Here is a 13401-nt window from a genome sequence, read left to right on the forward strand (position 1 = left end):
TCCCAGTCTCACCTCCCAGTCTCACCTCCCAGTCTTAGCTCTGCACTGTGGCTCACCTCCCAGTCTCACCTCCCAGTCTCAGCTCTGCACTGTGGCTTACCTCCCAGTCTCACCTCCCAGTCTCAGCTCTGCACTGTGGCTTACCTCCCAGTCTCACCTCCCAGTCTCACCACTGCACTGTGGCTCACCTCCATGTCTCACCTCCCAGTCTCAGCCCTGAGCCTCGCATCAGCTTTATCTGGCACACTCCCTCTGAAATTCACACCACTCACACATATATGCTTACATGTACACACACACAAATACACACAAATGTGTGAACACATACACACAGACACACACACGTAGCCTATTCATATACACTCATACGTACATTCTGTACACATTACACACATGCAAGCGCACACACACACACACACACACACACACACACGAAAAGGTGTGAGCAGGAATCACACAAGTATTATAATGCAATTCCTTCCAACCGACTTACTTGATGTGCTATCAGAGCGGCGAGAAAGCAGCTTGTCAGCACAGGCTGGGGGAACAGCCTGGGGTTAGAGTTGGAGCTGCTCGGCTCCCAGACACTGTCTGGATACAGTGTGACAGGTGAGGCCCCGAGGCTAACGGCAGCACCAGGTAGATGTTTCCACAGAGGACTGAGGCAAATGCGAATGCAAATGGACATGGGTGAGCATTAGATTAGCTCAGTGCTCAAATGTACTGCTGGAAGCACAGTTTAGTCCATCAACATGGAATGTTTGTTGCATTGCTATTAGCAGTGGTTAGCTATTAGCTTGTGGCAAACCAGCTGGCTTTAAAAACAAACTTGAGTAGCATGAGTACTCAGTCTAAGGGGACACAGGCATAATAAAGACCATTAGAAAAGGCAATTAATAACAAAGAGGAAAGTCTGTAATTAGCACTCATTAAGAATAAAGATTGGATATATTGTACTTTTTAAACAGTTACTGTTTAGCGGCTTAGATGCTAATGGATCTGAATCTGAAAAATGTCCTATTGCTTTGTGTAGGGGAAGGCAGGGCTGGTTTCCACAGGAGTTGGTTGTCACAGTGCTGTGTTAAAATCAGAACGTTGCTGTGAATTGATGACAAACTTTCAGACGAGGACAAACATGGACCTGTTGATGTTCTTGGTATATGTTCTAAAACGTTGATGTTTTGGGGTATCCATGAACCAAGATGTTTGTTGTGTAGAGTGAAGAAATAGGCATGTGCTGTAGGCTATATGATTAACATGTTACACTTTATTAATAGATTCAGCTCGTTTCAAGACTTTTCAACAAAGAAGTCGTATGTGTCATTGCTATCATACATACAGTAAACAAACCATGAATAAACTGAGGCAAATTGAAAAATGTGGCAAATTGAATAATATTACAAAGTATTGTTATGTTTCATATTTCTATAAAAAATATATGATATATTTTCATGTAAGCTTATAAGATAAGTACTGTTATAAAAAACACCAAGTAGGCAAACAGAGGCAAAGTGCTGCATAGCCTCTTGATTTCCTTGAAAGAACATTCAGTATACAGTATATCAATCATCTTACACTAGCGGGTAATTTAATGGCAACAGAAAAGTCAAACCAAGATTTCAGAAGTTAATCAGTGTTAATCTTCCAAATGTCAGAATCATTATCTTAGATCTTCTCTGTCAAACATTTTCTTCAGACTACTCCTTGAATTCCAATCCCTTTTCTTGGCAAACTTGTAGACGCATCCAAAGAGATCGGGAAACATTTTCATCATGTCAACACAATCTGCATCCTCAGTGCTTCAGAGAGAGAGAAAGACAAAATATGAAACCACCTTCAATGGTAAGAAAGTTAATAAAGTTAATGTAATTTTTTTTTACAAAACTATGAATATGTCTTACTAGTGCTCATGGAAGTTGCGTATGAAGCGCAACAAACCCAATGTGTTGTCAGGGTAGGCCTTCTTTTTACCATCCAGCTTCTCCATCAACTCAGGCGGTATCTGTGTACACAAATAAATAACAGTAAGTGTTAGTACTACTAGACACTCCACTAGGCTTAATGTAAAGTAAAATTAATAAAATGGCGTCTTGCTCACCTTGGACTTCCACTTTGTGAAGGACCTCCCCTCAGCACACTGGTCCAAAGCATGAAGGAGTTCTGGCTCTGCTTTACGACAGTTCTCTGCTTCCTTCTCGTTACCAATTTTTCGCAAGTACTCCACTCTCCTGAAAAACAACAGTGTACCTTTAAATCCATTCAACTGGGTCAGTGTCAAACAGCGATCACATCGCCATTGGGATAAATCGTCGTTAGAATTGAGCATTGTCCTCATTGCCCTGGGACAAAACCAACATTTCTGAACTTCAATGGTTAAAACCTGAACTCATTCAAAAACGTAAATGTCCATTGGAAAAAGTGATGGCTATATGTAAATCACTCATCTTAACTAACCTTCTGATTGACAAGTGTTAGGGGTGTTTCTCACCTCTCCTCTGGCCAGAAGTATGGGTGGGCCAGTGTGTCCTCCACTTTAGGTCTCTCCGCTGGGTCTTCATTGATCATCCACTCAATTAGGTCCTTGGCCACCTCATCATCAACATGCTCCAGTGTGTACTTCCCTTGAAAAATGTTCATTTCACAATGGATGCCTTTGCCAAATGGATGATGTCCACCAGAGATGATGTAATACATTAACATCCCAGCCACCTGAAAAGTATAGTATGCATTCAATCAATTTGACGAACAGGTCCAGTAATCAAAATATGGTGACTTATTTAAAATTCAAAACTAACCTGAATGTCGGTGCTCCTCTTATACCCGATACCACTGTCTTCATCTAAAATTTCTCTGGCCTTCCAACATTTTGTTCCTACACTGCTTGTGTGTAGAGTTGTTTGTCCCACGTTTAATTGTCGACTTATACCAAAATCGGCTAATCTCGCTCTGCCTGTAACATCTGGAGAGAAGATTATATAAAGCATACCATTGAAACATAGGTTAAAAAATAACACATCACATGTACACTACCGTTCAAAAGTTTGGGGTCACTTAGAAATGTCCTTGTTTTCGAAAGAAAATCATTTTTTTTGTCCATTAAAATAACATCAAATTAATCAGAAATACAGTGTAGACATTGTTAATGTTGTAAATGGCGATTGTAGCTGGAAACGGCTGATTTTTTATGGAACATCTACATAGGCGTACAGAGGCCCATTATCAGAAACCATCAGTCCTGTGTTCCAATGGCATGTTGTGTTTGCTAATCCAAGTTTATCATTTTAAAAGGCTAATTGATCATTAGAAAACCCTTTTGCAATTATGTTAGCACAGCTGAAAACTGTTGTGCTGATTAAAGAAGCAATAAAACTGGCCTTCTTGAGACTAGTTGAGTATCTGGAGCATCAGCAATTGTGGGTTCGATTACAGGCTCAAAATGGCCAGAAACAAATAACTTTCTTCTGAAACTCGTGAGTCTATTCTTGTTCTGAGAAATGAAGGATATTCCATGCGAGAAATTGCCAATAAAAGAAAAAAACATATCTCAGACTGGCCAGTAAAAAGAAAAGATTAAGATGGCCAGTCTGAGATATGGCTTTTTCTTTGCAACTCTGCCTAGAAGGTCACCATCCCGGAGTCGCCTCTTCACTGTTGACGTTGAGACTGGTGTTTTGCGGGTACTATTTAATGAAGCTGCCAGTTGAGGACCTGTGAGGAACCTGTTTCTCAAACTAGACACTAATGTATTTGTCCTCTTGCTCAGTTGTGCACTGGGGCCTCCCACTCCTCTTTCTATTCTGGTTAGAACCAGTTTGTGCTGTTCTGTGAAGGGAGTAGTACACAGCGTTGTACGAGATCTTCAGTTTCTTGGCAATTTCTCGCATGGAATAGCCTTCATTTCTCAGAACAAGAATAGACTGACGAGTTTCAGAAGAAAGTTATTTATTTCTGGCCATTTTGAGCCTGTAATCGAACCCACAATTGCTGATGCTCCAGATACTCAACTAGTCTCGAGAAGGCCAGTTTTATTGCTACCTTAATCAGCACAACAGTTTTCAGCTGTGCTAACATAATTGCAAAAGGGTTTTCTAATGATCAATTAGCCTTTTAAAATGATAAACTTGGATTAGGAAACACAACGTGCCATTGGAACACAGGACTGATGGTTGCTGATAATGGGCCTCTGTACGCCTATGTAGATATTCCATAAAAAAATCTGCCGTTTCCAGCTACAATAGCCATTTACAACATTAATAATGTCTACACTGTATTTCTGATCAATTTGATGTTATTTTAATGGGCTTTTTTTTTTTAACAAGTAAATATCTAAGTGAAGCCAAACTTTTGAACGGGAGTGTAGATTTCTGTAGTCTACATTTTTATTGAGTTACTACTTACAGTGGGGAGAACAAGTATTTGATACACTGCCGATTTTGCAGGTTTTCCTACTTACAAAGCATGTAGAGGTCTGTAATTTTTATCATAGGTACACTTCAACTGTGAGAGACGGAATCTAAAACAAAAATCCAGAAAATCACATTGTATGATTTTTAAGTAATGAATTTGCATTTTATTGCATGACATAAGTATTTGATCACCTACCAACCAGTAAGAATTCCGGCTCTCACAGACCTGTTAGTTTTTCTTTAAGAACCCCTCCTGTTCTGCACTCATTACCTGTATTAACTGCACCTGTTTGAACTCGTTACCTGTATAAAAGACACCTGTCCACACACTCAATCAAACAGACTCCAACCTCTCCACAATGGCCAAGACCAGAGAGCTGTGGAAGGACATCAGGGATAAAATTGTAGACCTGCACAAGGCTGGGATGGGCTACAGGACAATAAGCAAGCAGCTTGGTGAGAAGGCAACAACTGTTGACGGAATTATTAGAAAATGGAAGAAGTTCAAGATGACGGTCAATCACCCTCGGTCTGGGGCTCCATGCAAGATCTCACCTCGTGGGGCATCAATGATCATGAGGAAGGTGAGGGATCAGCCCAGAACTACACGGCAGGACCTGGTCAATGACCTGAAGAGAGCTGGGACCACAGTCTCAAAGAAAACCATTAGTAACACACTACGCCATGATGGATTAAAATCCTGCAGCGCACGCAAGGTCCCCCTGCTCAAGCCAGCGCATGTCCAGGCCCGTCTGAAGTTTGCCAATGACCATCTGGATGATCCAGAGGAGGAATGGGAGAAGGTCATGTGGTCTGATGAGACAAAAATATAGCTTTTTGGTCTAAACTCCACTCGCCGTGTTTGGAGGAAGAAGAAGGATGAGTACAACCCCAAGAACACCATCCCAACCGTGAAGCATGGAGGTGGAAACATCATTCTTTGGGGATGCTTTTCTGCAAAGGGGACAGGACGACTGCACCGTATTGAGGGGAGGATGGATGGGGCCATGTATTGCGAGATCTTGGCCAACAACCTCCGTCCCTCAGTAAGAGCATTGAAGATGGGTCGTGGCTGGGTCTTCCAGCATGACAATGACCCGAAACACACAGCCAGGGCAACTAAGGAGTGGCTCCGTAAGAAGCATCTCAAGGTCCTGGAGTGACCTAGCCAGTCTCCAGACCTGAACCCAATAGAAAATCTTTGGAGGGAGCTGAAAGTCCGTATTGCCCAGCGACAGCCCCGAAACCTGAAGGATCTGGAGAAGGTCTGTATGGAGGAGTGGGCCAAAATCCCTGCTGCAGTGTGTGCAAACCTGGTCAAGACCTACAGGAAACGTATGATCTCTGTAATTGCAAACAAAGGTTTCTGTACCAAATATTAAGTTCTGCTTTTCTGATGTATCAAATACTTATGTCATGCAATAAAATGCAAATTAATTACTTAAAAATCATACAATGTGATTTTCTGGATTTTTGTTTTAGATTCCTCTCACAGTTGAAGTGTACCTATGATAAAAATTACAGAACTCTACAGGCTTTGTAAGTAGGAAAACCTGCAAAATCGGTAGTGTATCAAATACTTGTTCTCCCCACTGTATATGGGCTGGCCTTACCTATCAAAACATTCTGTGGTTTGATATCCCGGTGCAGAATTTTTGTGTTTCGACTGTGCAGAACGCTTAGACTGCAGAGCACCTCGTGCACTATTTTCTTCAGGACAGGAGTTGTGTCCTCTGGTAGGTGGTCTTTGATGTATTCATCAAGGGTGTATTCACAGAGCTGAAGAACAAGGTAACCAAAGTGCTCGTCTTCTGCAAAGTCCACATATCTCACAATCCAGGGACTATCCAGCTGAGGTAGTCGTAAAAACTCCTCTTCATTCTTTAGATCTTGATAGTTTGACTTGAGCATTCTCTTCACGGCTACCTCAGTACCATCATCCTTCAAGCCCAGAAAGACTACGGTTCCATCACTTCCTTTGGCTATTCTGAAATCCGGATGGACTACAAGATTGAGATTTCCCAATCTGTAAACCTTTCCTGCATCTATGTTGCTGAGTTCCTCCAACTGAGGCCTCCACCGCTCACTAACTTTGTGCCATTTCCGGGGTTTTGATTCCTCAGTGGTTGAGGGGAATGGTTTAACACTGGAACTTTCATCATATACACCGGATTCTTCAACTGGAATTGATGAAGCGTCAAGATCTGCCTTCTCAGTCATGTCAGTTGTACTTTTTTCTACCGACAACTCTTCCTGAATCGTTTTCTTCTTTTTCTTTTTCTTTTTCTTCTTCTTCTTTGATAGACTAATTCCCTGCAATTGTTCAGTTGCATCCGTTGGTGAGACTGCACTTTGTAGGGACATATCTAATTTCCTCAGTTTTCCTTTCAGGTCTTCATCCATCTGCATTTCGGCAGTAAAAAGTATTTTCTCAGGCACTGAGGTTATCCCTCGTGATGTGATAATCACAGGTACACAATCAAAGGTGTACAGATCTGCAAGCAGACCAAAAGTTAAAACACCTAAGCTTGAGGTCTGAGGATTGGAGAGATATGCTTGATCAGTGAATGAGATGATCCTCTTGCATAACTCCTCAACAAAAGGGAGGGTCCAGCCATGTTTGTGATTTTGAGTTTTCTGAGTAATCACATACAGTAGTCTGACAACTGAAATGTTGCGATCTAGTCCTTGAGGGGTAAGAATGAGGTATTTCAGAAGAGTTGGTATTACTACCAGTGACAGTCCAAGAGATATTTATTTCATAATGTTAAAAACAGGTGTCAAGCTATTCACTACCATATCTTGTAAATGTTTGGGAATTTTAGGCAAACGATTGATCGTCTCTTCAATGTAGAGATCAATTTTCTGAGATTCTCTCAGCCACTTTATGGATGCTTGCTGATACTGATCCGCATTTGTTCCAATAGCGTTAAAGGACACGTCAATAAGTGTAAGATGATTCACAGGGTTCACCACCAGCATGTGTTTGCCATATTCATTGAAAAGTTCCTCCACTGATTTGAGTCCTACTGCACAAGAAAAATCATAAAAAATCTTCAATTTGACAAAATCCTCACTCTCTGAAGAGAATTTCTGAATCATGCTTGCTATCTTTTGGTCAGTAGCGGGATGTGCTTTGCAATTTCTTTCAGCAAATGCTCCAGACATCATCAACTCTTTCACAATGTCTTCTCTGTCATTGTTTGCCGCCAATTGAAGTGGAGTAAAGTTCTGGAGTGTTGTCCCTTCTGGATCTGCTTTTGCTGCGAGTAATCTATTCACTATACTGACAGGAGCTTTTGACATTGCGGCATAATGCAAAGGAAACCAACCATTTGTTGATTGCACGTTGGGGTTAACACCTTCTTTCAGAAGAAATGTACAAATATTATCATTTGTAAATGCAACAGCAGCAATTAAAGGGGTAACATTATCCTTCAGCTCAGCACAAGGGTACAGTCGATTCAAGTCCTTGCCGCCTCTAATCAATTTCTTTAGTTTCTCCAACTTCCTGTCAATAATGCATTTTATAATGGGATCCGTTTCCCTTGGAACCCAGGGGGCCATCGGTAATTGGAATTGGAACTGGATTTGACCTGGGACGATATTCATTCTTCAAACATCTACTTCTACAGGTACAGTAGATCTGTGGGATGACACCTCTATTATTACCTCTGTTAAAAGGTTAAGTCAGGTACAGTCATATATATACTTTTTTTTTGTCATTTAGCAGACGCTCTTATCCAGAGAGATTTACATGAGCAATTAGGGTTAAGTGCCTTGCTCAAGGGCACAGACAGATTTTTCACCTAGTCGGCTCAGGGATTAGAACCAGCAACCTTTCGGTTACTGGCACAACGCTCTTAACCACTAAGCTACCTGCCGCCCCATATAAGCCTCGCTTGACCATTTACTTGTTTATAACAATTGCAAAAACATTGGCAACTTTGTATTCTAGTCAACTTTGTTCTGAAGTTATCAGCAGCCATAGAGACAGATAAACATCTTGATTCTATGTTTAGTGGAGAACTTCTGTGTATAAAGTGATGTGGAAGGGTAAAAAAGCATCTAACGACCCAGTTAGTTGTTCTACAAGATGTCTGAGAAAGTCGGTAAACAATAAGTGCTTTCAATTGCAACTTCAGTACAATTTTTGGGAAACAGCTCTCAAATGTTACGATGTGCCTATGAAGGTTCTAGCGATGAATTTAGCAAGATGCTTTTGAGAAACCAGGCCCTGGACAATAAATTATGTGAGACAAAACACATTCTTTTTTTTTTTTTTTTACATCATTTGAAGCGCAAATTACATTTTCGTAAGACATCTTTTGCATGTGGAAATGTTATATAATGTTGTATAATCACCTTCCGTTGTAAAAACCATGGAAATTCAAAACAAAAAACTATTTTTGGTCCGAAATCAAAAAAGAAAGGAAATTCACATGAGCACCACAATGCCTACTCCACCCATGCTCTACCAAGATTTTCTCCCACACAGCATTGACCTACTACAGTAGCAATTTTGGTATATTGTACTTCAAACAATTTGTATGCAGGTTGCTTAGGATTAAAATATTCTCAAACAGCCTGATTCATACTATTAATGGACTTTACGGTGTCCTGCTATTAAAATAATGTATAAAGTACATTCGGAAAGTATTCAGACCTTTTATCACATCGTTACTGCCTTATTCTAAAATAGATTAAATAAAATAAAATCCTCATCAATTTACACACAACACCCCATAACGACAAAGTGAAAACAGGTTTTTCAATTTGTTTGCACATTTATAAAAATAAAAAAACTGAAATACCTTATTTACAAAAGTATTCAGACCCTTTGCTATGAGACTAGAAATTGAGCTCAGGTGCATCCTGTTTCCATTGATCATTCTTGAGATGTTTCTACAACTTGATTGGAGTCCACCTGTGGTAAATTCAATTGATTGGACATGATTTGGAAAGGCACACACCTGTCTATATAAGGTCCCACAGTTGACAGTGCATGTCAGAGCAAAAACCAAGCCATAAGGTTGAAGGAACTGTCCGTAGAGCTCAGAGACAGGATTGTGTCAAGGCACAGATCTGGGGAAGGGTACCAAAAAATGTCTGCAGCATTGAAGGTCCCCAAGAACACAGTGGCCTCCATCATTCTTAAATGGAAGAAGTTTGGAACCACCAAGACTCTTCCTAGAGCTGGCCACCAGGCCAAACTGAGCAATCGGGGGAGAAGGGCATTGGTCAGGGAGGTGACCAAGAACCCAATGGTCACTCTGACAGAGCTCCAGAGTTCCTCTGTGGAGATGGGAGAACCTTCCAGAAGGACAATCATCTCTGCAGCACTCCACCAATCAGGCCTTCATGGTAGAGTGGCCAGACGGAATACACTCCTCAGTAAAAGGCACATGACAGCCTGCTTGGAGTTTGCCAAAAGGCACCTAAAGACTCTCAGACCGTGGGAAACAAGAAGGTCTGGTCTGATGAAACCAAGATTGAACTCTTTGGCCTGAATGCCAAGTGTCACATCTGGAGGAAACCTGGCACCATCCCTACAGTGAAGCATGGTGGTGGCAGCATCATGCTGTGTGGATGTTTTTCAGCGGCAGGGACTTGGAGACCAGTCAGGATAAAGGGAATGATGAATGGAGCAAAGTACAGAGAGATCCTTGATGAAAACCTGCTCCAGAGCTCTCAGGACCTCAGACTGGGGTGAAGGTTGACCTTCCAACAGGACAATGACCCTAAGCACACAGCCAAGACAATGCAGGAGTGGCTTCGGGACAGGTCTCTGAATGTCCTTGAGTGGCCCAGCCAGAGCCCGGATTTGAACCCGATCGAACATCTCTGGAGAGACCTAAAAATAGCTGTGCAGCGACGCTCCCCATCCAACCTGACAGAGCTTGAGAGGATCTGCAGAGAAAAATGGGAGAAACTCCCCAAATACAGGTGTACCAAGCTTGTAGCATCATACCCAAGAAGACTTGAGGCTGTAATCTCTGCCAAAGGTGCTTCAACAAAATACTGAGTAAAGGGTCTGAATACTTATTTAAAATGTGATATTTCTAAAAACGTGTTTTTGCTTTGTCATTATGGAGTATTGTGTGTAGACTGGCAAGGAAAAAAACAAATGTAATCCATTTTAGAATAAGGCTGTAACTTAACAAAATGTGGAAAAAGTAAAGGAGTCTGAATACTTTCCGAATTCACTGTATATACACTACTCTTTCCATGACATAGACTGACCAGGTGAATCCAGGTAAAAGCTATGATCCCTTATTGATGTCACTTGTTAAATCCACTTCAGTCAGTGTAGATGAAGGGGAGGAGACAGGTTAAAGAAGGATTTTTAAGCCTTGAGACAATTGAGACATGGATTGTGTATGTGTGCCATTCAGAGGGTGAATGGGCAAGACAAAGATTGAAGTGCCTTTGAACAGAGTATGGTAATAGGTGCCAGGTGCACCGGTTTGTTTCAAGAACTACAACACTGCTGGGTTTTTCACCGTCTTTTTGTGTCAGTAAAATAAATTATGCGAGAAATGTCGGTGGAAACGCTTTTAATGCGCAAATATTTATTTAATAACCATAATATCGAAGTAACCTTGGAGTCACGTGATGACATGTTGTGTGGTCCTCCCACTATGACTCGTCGGGAAAGCATGCAGTTTATTAGGCTACAGATGAAATAAATGATGATGAACTTCACAGGGTGGTGAAAGTGCACGGTGGTAAGGTTGATGCTCCTTTCCAATAAGTATCGAGGGTCTTATTCTGGTGTCATGATCATCGATGCTTGGCTGCCGTTTGACAAATATAAATAATCTCAGTCTTTTGTCCATAATAATCTCATCATGTAGGCTATACCCGCACTGTATCTGCAAACTGTTGGCTAGAGCGCACATGGAACCAGAGTGGACACACTCGCTATATAACGCAATTTTGTGAGAAAACCATCAGTAGAGTTGAAAAATAATTTTGAAAAGATGGCAAAGGTAGTGGAATGGGATTAGTGAGGTGTGTGAAGAATCCAATACTTTAACTTGTATGCGGTACAAATCACATTATTGTTGGAGCACCTCCTCTAAGAGTATGGATTAGGCTGTTTGAGAAGGTTTGAATCCTAAGCAACCTGCATGCACATTGTTTGAAGTAGAATAGACCAACATAGCTACTGTAGTAGGTCAAAGCTGTGTGCTGGAAAACCTTGGTAGAGCATGGGGGGAGTAGGAACTGTGGTGCTCATGTGAATTTCCTTTCTTTTTCAGCTTCAGACCAATGCCTACTTCTCATTTAGAACATAGTTTAAAAAATATATATATATATATAGGGCGGCAGGTAGCTTAGTGGTTAAGAGCGTTGTGCCAGTAACCGAAAGGTCGCTGGTTCTAATCCCCGAGCCGACTAGGTGGAAAATCTGTCGATGTGCCCTTGAGCAAGGCACTTAACCCTAATTGCTCCTGTAAGTCGCTCTGGATAAGAGCGTCTGCTAAATGACATAAAATAAATAATAAATATATAACTAGGCTATTAGAATGGACAATGTTCTGTGATGGGTGGTCTGGCGGCCATATTGAGTGTACCCATTGGAGGTAAAAGCTGAAAATTCTGGATTTAGTAAATTGTCAACTACAGACTGTATACAGTTTATCTAATAATATGGCAGTGGGAAACATTTGATTTAATTCCTTACTTAATGTATTGTTGATCAGGTGTGAAGTAGCAACAGGAATGGAAATCAATTGTGGCTGGAAAGAAATTAGCAGAAATTAAAATGAATGCTTGATTTTTTTTTGTAAGATAATCATAGGTGTGTAATGTGTGTTAGAACTAATTTGAAAGAACTACCTTCCAATGTCTACATGGCGTGGTTTGGCACTCCTTGTCAGTTCTGCTGGAGCAGGCCACTCCTTATGACCTTTGCTCTATGAAAAATAAACACCAGGGCAACTTTAAAGATAATAACAGAAAAGCACATTCAATGTGTGTACATTTACTCTGAATAATATGTAGGCCTACATCTGCTATAATTAAATTAATTGTGGAGGTCAGTATAAGTAACTTGAGATTATTGTTCAATTTAGCCATTCGATATTCAGTAGGTGAAATTATGAAACCCTACCCTTAAATAAATGTAAGACACTTTTCTGCATAATATCAGCAGAGGCGTTTGACATATAGCAACATATTATATACAATATCTTAAAAGCATAATAGATGTGCTCTATGTTGCAATATCATGTGGTTATGACGAAAGCAGCACTTTCTAAATGCTCTCTATCTTTTATGGAAGTTACGCTCTCTATATTACAACTTTGATCAGCAATGTTTAACATTCCAATGAAATGAGAGATGACAGGATAATCTAACAAGACGAGGAAAATGATATCCTATGAAGCATTAGCTTAAATGATAGTTAAATGTTACTTACATTTCATCATTGTGATAATAAAAACAACCACCCCTGCTGATCAGGTGACTGTGTCGCAGTAAATGAAACTCTGATGGCTAACGGAAACTCTGATAGTCTAAGATGTGAAAAGTATGATCTTGTGTTAGCGTTAGAAATGTAAACAATAGTTAAGGTTACTTACATTTTGTCATCGTGATATCAGCATTTGCTTGCTTGAGGAAGTATCCACAGACTATAGAAAAACTCAACCACACCTCTTCATCAGGTGAGTTTCAGGAAATGAAACTGAAACTGATGGCCTTTTAAGAAGAATAGTAATATTCCTGGATATTTCCTTCTTTCTCACAAATCTTTTACCAACTATGTTTTGAGACTTCACTAAATACTCTTGATCAGTTCTGTAAATAAAGTTCAGAAACGTTGCTTTCTATGCTAGGAATAAAGTCCCTATTTGCATATGCCTATTTGCATATTGCCTATTTTATCATTTCATTTACACAACATGCCTACCACTTTGAAGATGCAACATATTTTTTCTTGTGAAACAAACAAGAAATAAGACAAAAAAAACAGAAAACTTGAGTG

General features: G+C 40.5%; 1 protein-coding gene across 2 annotated transcripts; it reads right to left on the reverse strand.

Moving 5' to 3' along the window:
* Positions 1–1240: 1240 nt before the first annotated feature.
* On the reverse strand, positions 1241–13079 carry LOC311111800. Of its 2 annotated transcripts, XM_084154648.1 has the most exons (9): positions 12835–13010; positions 12252–12328; positions 12097–12151; positions 6020–8052; positions 2796–2959; positions 2489–2709; positions 2099–2228; positions 1902–2002; positions 1249–1799 (listed from the first exon to the last, which is right to left on the reverse strand). In XM_084154648.1, the coding sequence occupies exons 4-9, from the start codon at positions 6813–6815 to the stop codon at positions 1661–1663; spliced, it is 1551 nt and encodes a 516-aa protein (XP_084010774.1). In that variant the 5' UTR covers positions 6816–8052; positions 12097–12151; positions 12252–12328; positions 12835–13010; the 3' UTR covers positions 1249–1660. The 2 variants fall into 2 exon arrangements, with proteins under 2 accessions (XP_084010775.1, XP_084010774.1); XM_084154649.1 differs by lacking the exon at positions 6020–8052 and having other exon boundaries at positions 1241–1799; positions 12998–13079.
* Between the last annotated feature and the right edge of the window lie 322 nt (positions 13080–13401).

The sequence above is a fragment of the Coregonus lavaretus genome (genome assembly GCF_964263955.1).
Source record: "Coregonus lavaretus genome assembly, chromosome: 37".
In the NCBI taxonomy this organism is placed as follows: Eukaryota; Metazoa; Chordata; class Actinopteri; order Salmoniformes; family Salmonidae; genus Coregonus; species Coregonus lavaretus.